The sequence below is a fragment of the Thamnophis sirtalis genome, unplaced genomic scaffold (genome assembly GCF_051295495.1).
Source record: "Thamnophis sirtalis isolate CommonGarterSnake01/CBP01778 unplaced genomic scaffold, rThaSir2_p1.2 scaffold_8, whole genome shotgun sequence".
In the NCBI taxonomy this organism is placed as follows: domain Eukaryota; kingdom Metazoa; phylum Chordata; class Lepidosauria; order Squamata; family Natricidae; genus Thamnophis; species Thamnophis sirtalis.
The window spans coordinates 62,061,860-62,080,136 of NW_028261388.1; the positions used below are offsets into that span (position 1 = coordinate 62,061,860).

General features: G+C 40.9%; 1 protein-coding gene across 1 annotated transcript in view; it reads right to left on the bottom strand.

Annotated features, from left to right (window-relative positions):
- Positions 1 to 7,350, bottom strand: part of TSPAN7 (tetraspanin 7) — a 159,406-nt gene extending 152,056 nt beyond the window's left edge. The window contains exon 1 of the mRNA XM_087721781.1: positions 6,828 to 7,350. Within this exon, the coding sequence (XP_087577907.1) occupies positions 6,828 to 6,908 (81 nt within the window). The 5' untranslated portion in view covers positions 6,909 to 7,350. The remainder of the gene's footprint in view (positions 1 to 6,827) is intronic.
- Between the last annotated feature and the right edge of the window lie 10,927 nt (positions 7,351 to 18,277).

An 18,277-nucleotide genomic window follows, 5' to 3' on the forward strand; every position in this document is an offset into this window, starting at 1 on the left:
CCCCAACCAGAGGCCTGCTCCAGGTACCCTGTCAGAGAGGATAAGGTGAACCTGGAGGACCCCAAAAAGCCCCGCTGGTCAATTGGCATCGGGACGAAAGACAGATGGGATGGGAGGACCAAAAGAGTCACCCTCACCCGTGGTAATAAAAAAAAGGGATGAAAATTGGAGCTAGAAGCCCCCACTTATCAGGAGGAGCTAAATGAAGCCTCGCTGAGAGAGGATCATCTGAAGAGTAACCCAGTTCGTGATGGAGATTTTGGAAAATCTCAACATCCGGGAGGAGCCAGAACGGCAGCCAAGAAGCATTGGAAGGGCAGCAGCCGTGGATGATGCTAGGGAGAGCTAACCCCCCTCTGGGCCCTGCTGATCAAGCAGATGGCATAGCAGTAACAACCAGGGACCCAGGAAACCCTCCCTCCAGTTTGCGTATGGATTGGGGGCCACTCCCAACCAACCCCGAAACCTGCAATTAGAAAAACTCCTTCCCTTGGGATGAAGTTTGATGGGAAACCAGAACAATTGGGATTCTTTGTGGCACATATGCTCACTTACATGTAAGAGTATGGGTATGATTTTCAAACCCAAGGATCCAGGGTGTGTGAGTTGTTACCCTAGCCCTGGAAGGAGCCACTGCCAGATGGATGGTGACCCTACATAATGCTGATGTGCCAGAACTGCAGGACTTCGACCATTTCATGATGGCCTTGAAACGATGTTTCAAGGACCCCCTCACAGACCGCAAAGCATATGACTGCATTAAAGTCGTGAAGCAGGGACAGCGGACAGTATACCGAAGAATTCTAAGACCTGGCATACCGTGTGAACTGGCAAGATGATATCCTGGTGAGCTGTTTCAAGGTGATGACCTCTACAATGCCTGTGTGGGCCAAGGTGCACCGAACCACCTACATGAGTGGTATCTCACTACTGAAGAGGCTGAGATCAACATGGCCAGCAACCAGTACCAAGCGGGGCAAGTTTGGAAGAAATCCTCAACCCAATGAAAGCAAGAACCTTTCAATCCACACACGGCATCTTCTCCGAAACCCTCAGCCTGTTTCAAGTGTGGAATGGAGGAGCACCGAGCTGCAGAATTCCGTTCTCAAGCACCGGCTAGGAGATCAGAGTGCCTACTGGGAGGGAAACCTATGAAACATGGCCAGTGTGGGAAGGAGATGACCCTGAGGAGCAGAGAGATCGTAGAATCTCCACCCCCTCCCCTCTTTGAGGAGGAAACCCAGGCTTCTCAGCAGGAGGAACCATATTCACTCAGAAGCGATCCAGAGGTTGAACCACTGGTAAGCAAACAATTAAACCGCTTACCCTACCCCTAAGACTATTTATCCCCAACTGGGAGAGGGGGATAGAAATCTCTGCTTTAGTGGACAGGGTGCACCCACTCTTTGATCAGCCCAACCCCGGTAAGGAAGTTGAGGATTAATGTAAGGAAGCTGAAAAGCCCCATAGCTTTTTGCCAACTAGATGGGTCAATAACAGGGGCCTCTATGAGATAAGCATCGGGAGCTACGAAGAAATACTTACATTTATAGTGGCACCTGGCATGGAATGGCCGCTAGTTTTGGGCCTTGCATGGCTGAAAAAATGGAACCCCAAAATTAATTGGAAGCAAGGCACCATAAAAATTCAGATGCATGTGACATTTGCTGAGAATCCACACAAAGAAACTGAGGGGGCAGAGCACCAAGAAACAGCAATGCTGTGCAATAGAAATCCTACCCAGGGCCAAACTCCCTAAACCCAAGATGTATAGCATGTCCCCGAGGGAGCTGGAAGAACTGAGAGCATTCATTGAGAAAAACCTAGCAAGGGGTTTCATTGAGCCAGCCCAACCAAAAATTGCAGCCCCAATGTTATTTAGAGAAAAAAAGATGGCTCTAAATGTCTCTGTGGATTTTAGAAACTTAAACACGATCAGTGTGGGGAACATATACCCCTTCTCCCCCTTATGAAAGATATGCTAGCACACTTTGCTAAAGGGATTTTTTTTTTCAAAGTTGGATTTAAGGGAGGCTTACTACCGTATCAGAATTAAAGCAGGAGATGAATAGAACCACCCCTCTTGGATGCTACCAATTCAAAGTGCTCCTATTTGGCTACAAGGGACCCCTGCAGTGTTTATGCAACTAATAAACAAAGTGCTACATGAGCATTTGTATAAGGGCGTTTTGGTACATTTAGATGACATTTTATTATATACCGAAACCAAAAAACATGTAAAACTAGTCCGGGCTGTTCTGAACAAACTCTGCTCTGCCAAACTTTATGCTAAACTCTCTAAATATGAATTCTACCAAGAAAAAATTGATTATTTAGGGTACTGCATTTCACACCAGGGCAAAGAAATGAATCCTTTAAAAGTGCAGGTGGTACTTGATTGGGAACTACCCAGAACATGTAAACAGTTACAAAGCTTCCTGGGATTTGCCAATTTTTACCACCAGTTTATCCCCGCTTTCGCCCAGATTGCTCTCCCCATCACCAAGCTTTTAAAAACGAAGGGGGAAAGTAACCCGAAACCGAAGCAGCTTTTGAACTGGACAATGGAATGCCAAGCTGCATTTGAAAAACTTAAAGCAGAGCCAATTCTAAAGCATCCGGACACAGAGAAACCATTCGTCATACAAGCAGGTGCCAGCGATGTGGCAGTAGGATCGGTCCCGCTTCAGAAAAATGAGCAAGACCAATTACAACCATGTGCTTACACATCCAAAAAATTGAATGAAACTGAGCAAAGGTGGGCCATTTGGGAGAAAGAAGCGTATACAGTTCGGTGGGCACTTTAACCTGGAGACATTTCCTAGAGGGGAGTAAGATCCCTTTTGAAGTCTGGACGAATCATAAAAATTGAGAAGCCTTAAAAGACCCCAAGGAAACTCTCCCCAAAACAAGTATGATGGGCTTAGTACTTTAAACAGTTTAAATTTACGCTCAGATATCTCCCAGGTGGGAAAAATTTTCTGGAAGATGCACTATCCAGAAAACTGCAATACAATAGTACGAAGCCAGATGTAATCAAACCCATGATATAAAACAATCAACTAGCCGCTAAAGTAATCACCAAATCCCAGGCAAAACAAGAAACATTGATGAACAATGACACTACCAAAACTTTTAAACAAGCTTTGGCTATTGATGAATGATTTTTGAGCCACAAAAATCAGCTGCCTGATGAACGATAAACTTAGCTTGGATGGGAGGGAAATTGTATGTTCCAGCTAGCCAAAGACAGTGCTTAATGGCAAGGTGCCACAACTCCAAATTAGCTGGACACTTTGGTTTTGTGAAAACTTCACACCTAATTAAAATTTTGGTGGCCATCGCTAAAAAAGGACATAGAGAGTTATGTAGTTAGCAGTGCTATTTGTGCAGCAGCTAAAAGACGTCAAAGGAAAATCCCAGGACTATTATAGAGGTAGCTGAACCTTCAGCACCCTGGAAAGAGATTGCTATGGACTTTATTGTAGAACTACCAGAAAGTGTAAGAAATACTGTCATTTGAGTTGTGACAGACCTGTTTTCAAAACAGGCACATTTTATACCTTGCCAAACGATTCCAACTGCCAAAAGTCTAGTCAAGTTATTCTTGATACACATTTATTGTCTTCATAAAGCTCCACAGAGAATCATCTTTGACAGAGTGATCCAATCCACCTCTGAGTGAATTGGAGGGCATTTTTAACTTTACTTGGCACCACCCAAGGGTTGAGCTTATCGCACCATGCCCAAACTAACGGGCAAACTGAAAAACTTAACTCAGTCCTAGCACAATATGTAAGATGTTTTATTAATTTTCAATAGGATAACTGGACTGAACTTCTACCTTTTGCGGAAGTTGCATTAAATAACACTGTCCACTCAAGCACTGGTTTCTCTCCTTTTAGAGTAGCAACAGGCCAGGATTTCAGCCCCATGCCTGAACTACCCACAGAAGAACCCACTATCCCCTCACTTAAGGAGTGGATAGACACGTTATGAAACACATGGCCAGTAGTTAGATTAGCTTTAGAGGACGCTAGAGCAGCTTTTAAAATTCAAGCTGACAAGAAAAGAGTGGAACCCAAACCTTTCCATGTTGGAGATAGGGTATACTTATCTACAAAATTCCTGAAGTCACTGCAGCCATCAAAGAGGCTGCAAATTTGCTGTCCAAATTTCATTGGACCTTTCTCTATCACTAGAGTCATCAACCCAGTAACCATAGAACTCTTCCTTCCAAAGACACTCAGGCAAGTCCACCCAGTATTTTACATTAGTTTACTCAAACGAGAGGTAATCTCATCACTCAGACTACCTGCACCTACACCACCTGTTCCTATCATGATAGAAGGTAAACAACACTTTGAAATTAAGGAAATCCTTGACTCTAGGATCCCACAGGGGGAAAAACCCAATACTTAGTTGCTTGGAAGCATCTATCTTTGTCCCAAAATGAATGGGTAGCTAAACACCATGTTAGATCTACCTTATTGAAAAAAATTCACTCCCAAAACCCTGATAAACCTTATTAAAATACTCTGATGGAATTTTTGTTTCTATCTTTTCACAGGTGGGTCTCTCCTGTATGAAAGACCAAAATGATTGTGTACTTTGGCATACAGGTAGTCCTCAACATATGATCACAATTGAGCCCAAAATTTATGTTGTTAAGTAAGAAATTTGTTCAGTGAGTTTTGCCCCATTTTACGACTTTTCTTGCCACATTTGTTAAGTAAATCACTGCAGTTTTTAAATTAATAACACGGTTGTTAAATGAATCTGATTTCCCAATTGACTTTACTTGTCAGAAGATCAAAAAAGGTGATCACATGATCCAGGGATACTGCAACCGTCATAAATGTCAGTCAGTTGTCAAGCATCTGAATGTAAATCACATGACCATGGGGCTGCTACAATAGTCATAAGTGTGAAGAATGATAAGTCACTTTTTTCAGTGCTGTTGTAACGTCAGTCACTAAACGAACTGTTGTAAATTGAGTACTACCTGTATTTACTAATGATGAGCAAATAGATGTAGAAAGTTTGATAGATACAACTGCTGATAGAAAATAGACATAATCCAAATTTTAAAAGTATAAGTGAGAAATGGGAATGGAAGGAACTATAGAAATAATTGATGTAGGAATTATTCATATCAGTAGCTACTGGTGTCCCAAATCTGACTTATGCAGAGATATGCATTTTAAAAAAGGAATCCTGTATTTTTTTAAAAAATCAAAACAAATGTGAATTGTAAAAACAGTACATGTAGCACATGTGTAAATTATATAACAGGCTTAAGTTGTTCATCAAGTGGAAAGAACATAGGAAGATAAGGATTAGGAGATGACTATTAGGAAAAAAGTTATTCCTATATTGATTTAGCTCACTAAGCAAAGCTTAAACAAACAAAGCATTGCATTTTCTCATTGTGCCGAACATATTAAAGCCATTCCATTAGCTTATTTTGATACATTGAATGGTTAACATCTGTAGTATGAACTGTAATGTTTAAGGTCTATATAAACTAAATAAACCAAACAGGAACCATTACATTATACTTTCATGATGTATGACCAAAGAGTTCTTAAGATAGGATACACTCTGTATTTGAGTCTGCTGAACAACAACCCAAGCTGGTAAGAAAATTTCAGTCCCTAGAGGCTATTTGAAAACCCAGAGATCATTACCAAATACCTCTTTAATGTATTTCAGTTACAAACCACAGTATTTTAATATTATTATTATGTTATTTTGCTATAATGAAGCAGGTGAAGATCCCTTTTCTCCCTCTAGAGCAACTGCAAGTAAAGCCTGAACTAAAAAAATCAATTCAATAGCCTTCAAAATAATAAAAGAGGCAAACTTCCTACAAATATGTCCACCTGTATATACTATTTTCTAGTGGAAAATCAGCAATAAGGCTGTCTCTTGAAATGAGTAGAGATGTTCAACATAATATTCAATTAAACCAAAGCAAGACTTCTATACTACATGTATCTAAATTCATGATTATATACATCTATATTACTCGGGATAAGGTTAGTTCTAGTCCCACTTACTTGGAAATGAAGCAGTATTTCAGTTTAACTGTACTATTAATCAAAGCATATAATTTATTCCTGTTATTCAAGAACAATGAGAAATGGGTTTCAATTCTTTATTGAGTAACTGCCTATTTGAAAATAGGAGAAATCATATGGTACAATATACCGTATTTCAAACGAAGCCAGAATACAGAAGACATTAATGCTGTATTTGATAACCCTTCCTATTCCAACAGCTACAACTTTTGTATGAACATCCAGCAATAAAAGTTAATCTGACAAAATAATAACATATAGGAAAACATAACCATCTGAGTAGGTAGTGCTAAGTGGATACAAACAGAAGCAGTGAAAGCAGCAAGCTTTTTTTGCAAAGGTTTATATCTTGCTGTTTATTTTCACATATTTATTGGATGTGTACGTAGGTATTTTTAACCATTTCCAATAAATATTTAAGTTCATGTGATTTTTATTCCTAAAGCATCATTTTCCGTGAGCTGTCCACCACATTTCCCAGAGATGTTGGCAGAAAATGCAGAGGGAACAGACGCCTAGCATGGAGGAGAGCAATATGCTATAGCAAGCAAACAGGCGTTTGCGCAGCAAAGAATCGCTGCTGCGGTTCCCATGCAACGTTCCGTTATCTCCGGCGACGCCAACGCAGACGGCACATAAACCCGCTCGGGGCGAGCCGGGGGGGGGGGGGATAGCCGCTTCCAATACCCCCACCCTTTACACCCTCACTGGGCTGCTTCCAGCGCGGAGTTTGGGGGCACTCACCCAGAAAACGAAGGAATAGATGATGAGTAAGGTTTTCAGACACGTTATCACGGGTTTGGTCTCCATTCTCCTCGATGCCATAATACTGAAATCCCGGCTGGTGGCTCAGGGCAGGGGAGGGAGTGTGCGCCAGAAGGGGAGGGGAAGGAGGGAAGGAGGGGAGATGCGAGCTCCGTTCGCGCCTCTACGGAGCGGCGGATTCGTGCCGCCGGCTCCCGCGCTACTAATATTATCACGGCCGAGGCGAAAGCTTGGAAGCGGCCGCTCCAGAGTGCTCGTGCACAGCCTGTCCCTCCTCCAGCCGTCTCGCAGCTACCGCACACCACAGCCCTGGCAATATTTTGCGCTCACACAGGCGGAGAAAGCAGGAGATAATCGACCTTTCCTAGCCCTCGGGCCCCGCTATCTGGAAGGCAGCACTAGGGCCGGGAAGAAGGAAACGAGAATCTCCGCTGCCCAGTTACGGGAAAGGCGCCGAGGCAGGAAGCAAAAGAATACGCAGGAGGGTGGAAAAGGCAGTTGTGTTGATGGCAGGTCCACCGTCGTGGCGCAGTAAAAGAAGGAAGACGTCTCCCGCGAGGGTGTCTTAGGGCAGGGTGATGCGGCTGGGGGGAGGGGAACCGATGTAGATCATGTAGGCAAAGCAGGCTGCTTATCGCCAGACTCCTGCTGAAAAGGGAGCCGCGTCTGCATTTGGGTATCAGTGAAAGGGTTGCGCGGTGGGCCTACTGAGTGCGCAGCCATGATGGGCGTGTGGACCTGGAAAAAGAACTTGAAAAAGATGGTTTCCTCGGTCTCCAGCTACCTCTCATAGGCTTCTACATTCAAAAGGGTCCTTGTAACAATTGGAAAGCAAGGAGAATAGCTGCTTTCTAGCCAGAGCTCATCTTTATTTGTTTCTTTGTTTGTTACAATTTGAGCTGGTTGTATAAATAATCCCTTTTCCTGGTGAGGTAAAATCTTCTGATAGTTTACTTCCTAAATAGAAAACAAGGAGATTCATGCTTGCCTGAACTTGAACTTCCTGACCCAAAACTGCTTACTTCTCTTATTAGTAAAGTGATGCAGCTATTTAGGTGATGAAACAAAAGAATGTGTCAGACAAGGTGGTCGTAATGTATATCCCACTTCAATAATAAAAGCAAAATAATGCGGCACAGTGGGAAAACGTATTCCACTAATGAGAGGATAGTTGGCTACCATATCATAGTATCGTGAAGGTTATGCATTTTAAGCAACACAGACACAGGTGGATGTACCAAAAGCTATGAGCTACTAAAATTTCTTCAGAATAATTCAGTTGACTTAAGTATTAGTATTTCAGGTAGTATCCCAATTAAAAATTGCATAAATTATCTTGAAACCTGGATGGAATTAACACTATTGCTTTGTAGTTGGTCAATTAGTTATTCACTATCTAAATCAACTCTTGTGCTGAAATTAGTATCTAATCACTTATTAGCTAAAACTGTCATAAAATCAGTAGGACTTCACTTATTTATTAACATTAGCTTATCTAGCATTCATAAATGAAGGTTTTCTGGGAGACAAAAAAAGCTTTTTAAATTTTAAATATATATTTTTCTGAATCCAAAGGGACAATTTTCTTATATAGGAAGATATTTGTGGAGACTTTCTGCTTGATATCTTTTTCATTTTTAACTTTTTAAATGAGCATCTTATTGAATGAAGATCTAATATCCACACATTTATGCCTGAGCATTAATAATAGCTTTTTATCAATTGTGTAATAAAACAGGAACTGAGGAAAACTACCTTATATAAAAGAACATGGCAGTGTAGCAGACTACTTGAGCAGCATCATTTGTTTTCAGAATTCAGTGCTAACCCTTCTATTTCTTATAGACTAGTAGTGATATGCATGGTCATAGGGCTGATTATGGTTGTCAGATGGAAGTGCTATCTGCTTCTCTCTCTTTTCTTTCTTTTCCTCTTTTTCTTTCTGTATCCATTTCTCTCTCCCTCCCCTCCCTCCCTCCCCCTCCCACCCGCACTTCCCAACCCCTACACCCAGGGAATAACTGTAAGGAAATTCGGCCACATTTTCTCCGTCTCTGGAAAGATATGGAAATCTTGTATTGCAAAAGGAGTGACTGTCAGGCTGTTACATTGCAATTTGACGAGGTTGCCGTTTTAGATTGCCACACTCACTTCAGAGAAGCATCACACCAAGCAGCAGTACACTCACAGCCATGCATACGCATCCTGCAACTCGGTCCAAACTGACCAGAAAATATAGTCCCTCGGCATGGGCATTCCCAAAGACGCTTAGCAGGCAAACTATGGGATGACACGCGCACACACCATCAGCAAGGCAGCATCCACTGAATCCTTTCAAAACGGCAAAGATGGAGAGGGGAGCAGACGGAGCCGAATTGAGCTGAATCTGTCTCTGTCTCTCTGGCTGCCCAACTGCAGCAAGAAATGGTGGGCAGCTACTTCCGGCTTTCGTTGGTGCTGGACACACAGCCTGCTCGCCACCCCCAGTCATTGGCCAGCACCGCAGCAAAAGCCGCTGCTGTTGCCAAAGGCGAGTAGGATAGGGTCACATTGTGGCTCTGCATCATAATGGGCTCCAGGAGGAGGAGGGGATCCCATCTCCCCCATTGTGAAGCATGCTAACTTTCACTGTGCTGTGCAATGCACTGCGAGTGTAGTAGGCAGGCCATGAAGGCGGCAACAGCAGTGGCATCAGGAGGGGGCTGATCCGCAGGTTGCCGATGTGGTCTAGCCTGTTAGGGGCACCCATCTCTTTTGATTATGGCTCAGTATTCATGCAAGTGTCCCTAAATGGATTAACCAATTCAACATAGTTCAGTTATCCTGAAACATAAGCTCAAGATTACAGTTTTTGACAGGAAAAATATGCCAAAAACTTTGGCATACTTTGCCAAAGTATGAAGAGTTTTCTTGCTCCAAACGTGCTTGAAGTCATCATCTGACCTGGTAGCTCTTTTCCTTAATCGTGATATTGGCAAGAGCTAAAAAGGAGGAAAGACATTTTGAACCAGGACTATATGATTTTTATAAAGCTTTGTCTTAAGAACTTTTTTCATTGCTGTTTGTGCTCAGAGCTGTAATCTGCCTAAGAATAAGGCTCAAACTCTCATTTGCACTTTAGTTTGAATCTAAAGTAGATCCTGTTGGGTTATTTTTCTACTTTGTAAGTTGGGCAGCCATCTGAAACTAATAAAGAAAGAAACAAATAAATATAGTCCAGAAATACTTTACACAAAACCTGACTCCCTTTTGAAAAACATGGAAGAACATTTTTTAAAGGCTTATATGGCGGTCCATTTATTAAGGCAAAATGACGAAAGCATGTCCAACTTGTGTCCCAAGAATGCATGTGGCCCTGCAGCCCCATGAGATAATAAAATAGTTTCTTTTAATTTTGCTATTTATATATAAACTATATTATGCATTTTATTTGCAACCCAATGGACAATTCTTCAGTCATCGTGGCCCATGCATGCCAAAATATTTCAATCAAAATAATTTCAAGCTCTTCCACATGGCAGAGCTTGTTTCCCATGCTGCACCCATTTGAGATTATACTGGTTTATGAAATGACTGTTTGGACTGACATTGTTTTTCAACTTTGGCAATGATACTAGCCAGGTGTTCTGTTTAGGTGGCAGTTGTATTGTATTGTATTTAATAGATTTATAGGCCGTCCAATCCCGGGGGACTCCGGGCGGCTTACAGAAAGTAAATTATAAAAAATAAAGAATTAAAAACATAGAAGACAGATTAAAAACCTCATCATGCACCCAATCTGATCGGGGCTGGATCTCAGACATGAGGTCAACAGCCCCAGGCCTGCTGGAATAGCCAGGTTTTAATAGCCTTTTGGAAGGCCATGAGAGTGGGCAGGGTCTGGATCTCTGGGGGTAGTTCATTCCATAGGGTCGGAGCGGCTACAGAGAAGGCCCTCCTTCAGGGAGCCGCCAGCCGACATTGTCTGGCTGACGGCACCTGAAGAAGGCCCACCCTGTGTGATCTTATCGGCTGTTGGGAGGTATGCGGCAGTAGGCGGTCTTGCAGGTATCCAGGCCCTAAGCCATGCAGGGCTTTAAAGGTAATGACCAGCACCTTGAATCGCATTCGGAGACCAATAGGAAGCCAGTGCAGCTCGCGGAGGATAGATGTAACGTGGGTGTATCTTGGTACACCCAGTATCGCTCGCGTGGCTGCATTCTGGACTAGTTGTAGTCTCCAAACACTTTTCAGGGGCAACCCCATGTAGAGCGCATTACAATAGTCAAATCTTGAGGTGACGAGGGTGTGAGTGACCGTTTGAAGTGCCTCCCGATCCAAATAGGGCCGCAACTGATGCACCAGGCGAACCTGGGCAAAGGCCCCCCTGGTCACGGCCGACAGGTGATGTTCTAATGTCAGCTGCAGATCCAGGAGGACCCCCAAGTTGCGGACCCTCTCTGAGGGATGTAAATTTTCACCCCCCAGGATTAAGGATGGACTCTCTGGGCTGTCCTTCAGGGGCAACATCCACAGCCACTCGGTCTTGTCAGGGTTGAGTGCAAGTTTGTTCACCCCCATCCAGATCCTGACAGCTTCCAGGCATCCGCACATCATGTCCACCACTACACTGAGCTGGCATGGGGCGGAGAGATACAATTGTGTATCGTCCGCATATTGTTACTAGAGTTACTAGAGTCCCAACTATGAGTTCCTCTGCTTCTTTTCCCCTTCCACCCATTTCAGCCATTTTTCTTTTCAGGAGCAGATCTTTGAGGATATGTAGTTTCTACTGACTTTCTTCACATCTGATGTAGTCCCTTCCTGTTCCACAAGTTTTGGTTCAAAAATAAAGGTTTGCCATTACAGTAGCAAATGTTTTAAAGTTCAGCCTTTCATCAATGGACGGTTAAAAAGAAGCCAGCATTTCACAGATCTACTGGCCTGGAAAAAGAACTAGGGTTATTCTCACAACACACATTAGCCAACTGAGATAAAGGCATTTGCCCGGAAGTACAGCAGGCAGACCATACAATATTGTTCTGGCAGCAGTGAATAAATGGAACTTCTCTTTCTAGGGTGCTGGGCATGGGTTGTGGATGGCATCAATTCATAAGCTAAAGAAATGGTTTGTTTACAACAAGACAAGCAGGATGTACAGTATGGGGAAACCCTTCAGATTATGTCTGGAAAAATGTAACACATTTAGAAATAAGAGCAGAAATAGTATATTTAGAAGCCTAATCTTATATTAAAGGTAGAGTAGAGGTTTGTTTATTAAAATATATTAAATATTTATAGCTGGCTTATGACATTGGTCAAAAACAACACATTTCATTTTTGAATGATAAACTTTAAATGCATTATTCATTACAGAAATAATAAACGAATGTAATTGTAGAATGCCAGGCAGAGACTATCAAATTTCATATCACATTATAAATGTAATACAATTTAATACAATTACAGTAAATGCATCTTTGGAAATAAAGTTAAAGAGCATGTCTTTCTTCTACATGTTTCTTGTTGGATATACAATAGAGTTGATACTTTAAAATAAATCTTGGCTTCTGTTTGATCCTATACATGGACATAGAATCAAATATGTGTGAGTTGTGCCTTAAAATGGCACAGAGATAATGGATTGCTGTGTTTTAAAATATATTACTAGTATTGAATACTTCTTTGATACTGTCCTACATTTACTTTTAAGAATGTGCAAAAGGTACCCCCTTCATTTTTCGTTGCTTTGCATGGCAGACCTTTATTTTTTCCTTCAGTCCTTTATAGAGCCAAGGCATTATTTCTTCCTCATAAATTCATTTTCTTTGAATGAGGTGAATCAACACAGCCAGAGGTGGGTTCCTCCTGGTATGGTACGGTTCAGCCAAATAGGTAGTGGAAATTGGCCGTACGTTTGCGTACCGGTAGTGATGGCGGCCTGACCATGCCCCCGTACCAATACAGTCCCCTGCCTGCCCCCACTCGCTCCTACCCGATCGCCGCTATCTTGCCCCGCCCATCCGCACCATGCTTACCCTGTCTGCCTACCTGCCCGCTATTCGCTGGCTTACCGATCGCTCCTCCTCTGAGAGCCCTATATATACTGCAGTGACTCCCCTCTTATTCCCTTTCCTGGCTTGGCTCCTATGTCATCACTTGTGCCTTGTTGACTTACTGATCCACACTGATTCGATCCTTGCTGACTTCCCCACCTGTCTGCCCTGCTGTTTACTGCTGCCTCTCCCTGTGGTTGCCTAAAGGTAAGTAAGCCTACAGCTGTGACTTTGCAGGATACCATGGTAGGGTGGTGGCAAGAAGCTACCAAGAGCGCCATTGGAGCTATGCGTTGTGGCGGTACTGCAGCTTTTCTGGATACTCCAGACTAGCTGTTGAATCTGGGTTGCCTGGATGGTCTGAATCAGACCCAAGCTGTCCCCGAAGAGACAATGGGAGGTAGGGGAAAGCCCTATGAACCCAGAGACACCCGAAAAGTCTCTGGAGATACAGGGGAAATACCCTTTTCCTCGCGATCAAGAGCCAGCCCCTAGGCTGCCGAAGCTGCCAACAGCTCCACAAAGCAAGAGCTGCAGAGAGAATGAAGCATGCTGTTTTGGTGAGATCTTTTATAAAGGTTTTTTTTTTCTAAAGAGAACACCCTAAACTTGGAGATTTAAAGAAAATAGAATATAAACAGAGAACTATCGGCGGGTTTGAGCATGGTTAATTGAGATCATCCGGGCTTTCTTTTTCTTGTCACCGGGAACCAGATTGGATTCTTGTTATAACTAGTTTCAATTTAATGTGGACTCGTTGCTGAAGCTTTTTTGACATCTGGCAGTGATTTGATTGGGACTATTCTCTTCCTTTATTATGCCTTAAAGACTCTTCTTTTTCTTTCGTTATGCTTCCCTAGGCCCGTGATTCTCTGTCAAGAGTATTTTTTTTCCAAAGGCAGAGTTAAGGGGCTAGGGATTGATACAATCTAACACTGCCACCTAGCGGTCTTTGAAACAATGTTACCAAACTGTGTTGCCGGAGCTATTTAAAGAGAATGTTCCTATTCAAGGTCAAGACATGATAAGAGGCAAGAACCACAGTTGTTTACGCAGGTGTTTCTTGTGGATTCTTAGTGTCTGGAAACTTATTTTGGAAAATGCATGAAAATCTCTAAGAGAAAATTGGTGTGAAAGTTCTTCTAATCAAAAGTGAAAAGAAAATACTTTGAACTCTCTCCTTCATATTTTTGCCTGACTATGTTTACACCACTCTGCCTGGGATGTAATGGTTTTTCTCTTTCTTTTTGATTGCCTCTGCATTTTTTTCTTTTTTCTCTTGTTTTTGTAGAAGCCCTGAAGTTTTTAAGTGTTGAATATTTTTTTTGTTTTATTGCTCCTCTTTTCTGGCTTGTTCCCCTTCCTACCTTTTTGAAATATTTGAGATACATACATACATACACACGCACACACACACACACACTCACACGCACATATGCACATTATATACATATATATACATATATATACAAATACACAAATGTAACAAAGGCAACAGTAAAAATGTAAAAAAGGCAACAGTAAAAATATTGGGTTTCTGTCTGGATGGTCTCTTGTGACGAGCCGAAGGACAGAGAATGGAAGTAGTGATCTTCCTCCCATATTTGGGCATACCGGGGGTTGTAACTCTAAATAGATACCTTTCACCCCGGCACAGCTAATAAGGAGTCAAACTCTCTGGCTTAGTGGTTAACACATCTGCCTAAGATGCAATACAGCACAGGTTCGAATCCCAGTAAGGGTATGGCTAGCTGATGAGAGCTAAATAGCTTGAAATAGATCTATACTAGTCTCCCTTTATTTATTTATCAGCACAAATACACACACACACACACACACACACACACACACACATATATATATATATATATATATACACATACACACACACACACACACATATATACACACACACACACACACACACACACACACACACACACACACACACACACATATATATATATATATATATATATATATATTTATATATTTAATATATATATTTAAAGTCATAACCCCTGGTATGCCCAAATATGGGAGGAAGTTCACTGCTTCCATTCTCTGTCCATCGGCTCGTCACAAGAGACCATCCAGACAGAAACCCAATATTTTTACTGTTGCCTTTGTTACATTTGTGTTGTATTTGTGCTGATAAATAAAGGGAGACTAGTATAGATCTATTTCAAGCTATTTAGCTCTCATCAGCTAGCCATGCCCTTACTGGGATTCAAACCTGGGCTGTATTACATATTAGGCAGATGTGTTAACCACTAAGCCACAGGCTCTCCTCCGTTATCAGCTGAGCCAGGGAGAAAGGCATATATTTAAAGTCACAACCCCTGGTATGCCCCAATATGGGAGCAGGAAGGTAACTCCAGTGGGCTCCGCTACAACGACCCCTGCCTCTTCTCCGGCAGGAGGGCAAAGATCAATACAAACAATGATCCAGCAGGAAAAAGCGAAGGCTACAACACTAGAAACAATTATGCAAGCAATACAAAAATTACAAACAAGCACCAATGAATTACAAACAAGCACCAATGAAAAACTACAAAAATTACAAACAAGCACAGATGAAAAACTAGATACGCCAGTGAAGAAGTCTGAAAACATGGAAAAAAAGATGGAGACAATGGATCAGTGAATTGGAAACAGATCAGAAACTAGATCAAACAGGGAAAGATTGTAACTATACAAAACTGGATTGTGAAACAAGAAGATCGAATGCAAAAGATTGCCAAAAAAGAGGAACAAAGAGAGAAGAGGAATGAAGAACTCGACAGTAGATTGAGCGAAATCGAAATAGAAAGTAGCGCAATAATAGGATGGGAGATGGAGCGTTCTGAGTATTTTTTAAGATTTCAAAATATAATAGAAATGGGGAGAATTTGCCACAAATAATATCTGAAATTCTGATGGACATGTTAGAGATATCTCAAGAGAAGATGTTGGATTGTATAGATGAGACATTTCGAGTAAATACAAGATATGCAACAAGAAACACTCTTCCAAGGGAAGTCCATGTAAGTTTTACTAAAAAAGCACTAAAACTACAAATATTGCAAAAAATAAGAGATAGAAAATTGGAATACAAAGGCAAGGAGATTGTAATTTTAAAGCAAATTCCAAGAAGAGTGAGAGAAAAAAGAAGAAAATACCAATTTTTGACTCCAATTCTACTCAAATTAGGAGTTAACTATAGATGGCTGATACCAGAAGGTTTAATATTTATATGGAAAGGACAAAAGTACAGAATTGATACAATTGAGAAAGCAGAAGCTTTTTATACAGAACATCTCAGAGGAAAGGCCAAGAAGTCTGGAAAAGAACTTCTGGTGCAATTGTTAGACATACCTATAACTGAATATGAGAAAGCGGAGGGTGCCGTAGGTGGGATTAACATTGTAGAAGGTGCTGTAGGGGGGGGGGGTAGAGATTAGAGAAAAACAGGAACCAAGAACAACTAGAGCCATAAATCCTAATTATAAAACATAAAGATGGAAGGAACAAAATTGCTTTCAATTAATGTAAGTGGACTTAATTTGGTAATCAAAAGAAGAAAAATATTCCATAAATTAGAAAAGCTAAAATTAGATATAATTTGCTTACAAGAAGTAAACATTCAACAAAGATACGATTATTTATTAGTACAACCAAAACTTGGCAAAACTTTCACCTCTTTGGCGGACTGTAAGAAAAGAGGTGTGACTTATTATATTAAAGATGAAATCCCAGCAAAACAAATTTATACAGATGAGGATGGAAGAATTTTGATGGTGGAAATTATGGACAATGTAAGAAAAATACTCTTAATTGCAATTTATGCACCTAACGAAAAACAAGATGAATTTTATAAAAAACTCCACAAGAAAATAATTGACTTAGATTATGCTGATATTTGTATGGTGGGAGACTTTAATGGCATTATAAACCAGAACATCGATCATAAAACCCATAAAACAATAAAATCAAATAGAAAAACACTCCAGAAATCCTTCTTCAAGATGATGGATGAAATCAATCTAAAAGATATCTGGAAAGAAAGAAACCCCACCAAAAAACAATATACTTCTACTCAAATAGACACTTATCATTCTCTAGAATTGATATGATTTGGGCCTCAACGGACCTATTTGGTAGTATACAAGAAGTTGAAATTGAACCAAATATTTGGGCCGACCACAACCCAATGACAATAAAATGGAGAGCACAAAGAACAAGATCTAGATGGACTTTAAACAACACGATACTGAAAGAGAAAGACTTTCTAAAGAAAATTGAAAAAGAATTGACTTTCTTTTTTAAAGAAAATAAAAAAGAAGCATATCCTTGCAGAATCTTTGGGATACAATGAAGGCCTTTTCTAGAGGTCTGATAATAGACTATACAAGAATGAGAAACTCAAAGAAAAGACAAACATCCAAAAACCTAGGAAAAGATTATAGTATTTTGGAAAAAGAATTACAGAAATCTCCACAAAAGAAAGAGATTAAAATAAAAATGGATATAATTAAACATAAAATGGACTTACTGGAAAAGGAGGAACTGGCATAAAAAATTAGAGGCGCTAAACAGAACTATTTTGAAAATGCAAACAAACCAGGTAGATGGTTGGCATATAAACTGAGAAAGGAGAGAGTGGCTAAGAAAATACAACAACTAAAAGATGAACAAGGACAAACCCATTATGGAAATGCAGAAAAGAAGAAAATCATACAAGATTATTATGCTAAGTTGTATGAACAAGAGAATATAAAAGAGGAAGAAGTTAAACAATATCAACAAAATGCTAATCTTCCCCTAATACCCAACAATATTAGAACTATGTTAGAAGGTAGAATAACAATGATGGAGTTAGCTCAAGCTCTTAAAAGACAAAAGAATGGGAAGGCCCCGGTCCGGATGGCTTACCTGTGGAATTCTACAAAACACTAAAGGAATCCTTGTCTCTTCCCCTGTTAAAAGTTATGAATGAAGTTATGATTGAAAGTAAAGTACCCAAATTTTAGCTAGAAGCATACTTTACATTAATACCCAAAGAGGAGGCAGACCATATGCAAATTAAGAACTACAGACCAATTTCCTTGTTAAACTCTGACTACAAGTTATTTGCTTCCATACTGGCAGAGAGGCTGAAAAAATATTTAAATGGGTTTATCCATTCGGACCAAAATGGTTTTTTACCAGAGGCAAATTAGAGACAATGTAAGAATAATTTTGGACACCTTGGAATATTATGAAGCCCACCCCAAAAAGCAAATGGCCTTGATGTTTCTTGACGCGGAGAAGGCTTTTGATAATGTGAAGTGGCTGTTCATGATACAACAAATGGAACTAATGAACTTTGGCAAGAATTTTATTCATGCTATACAAACAGTATATCACAAACAA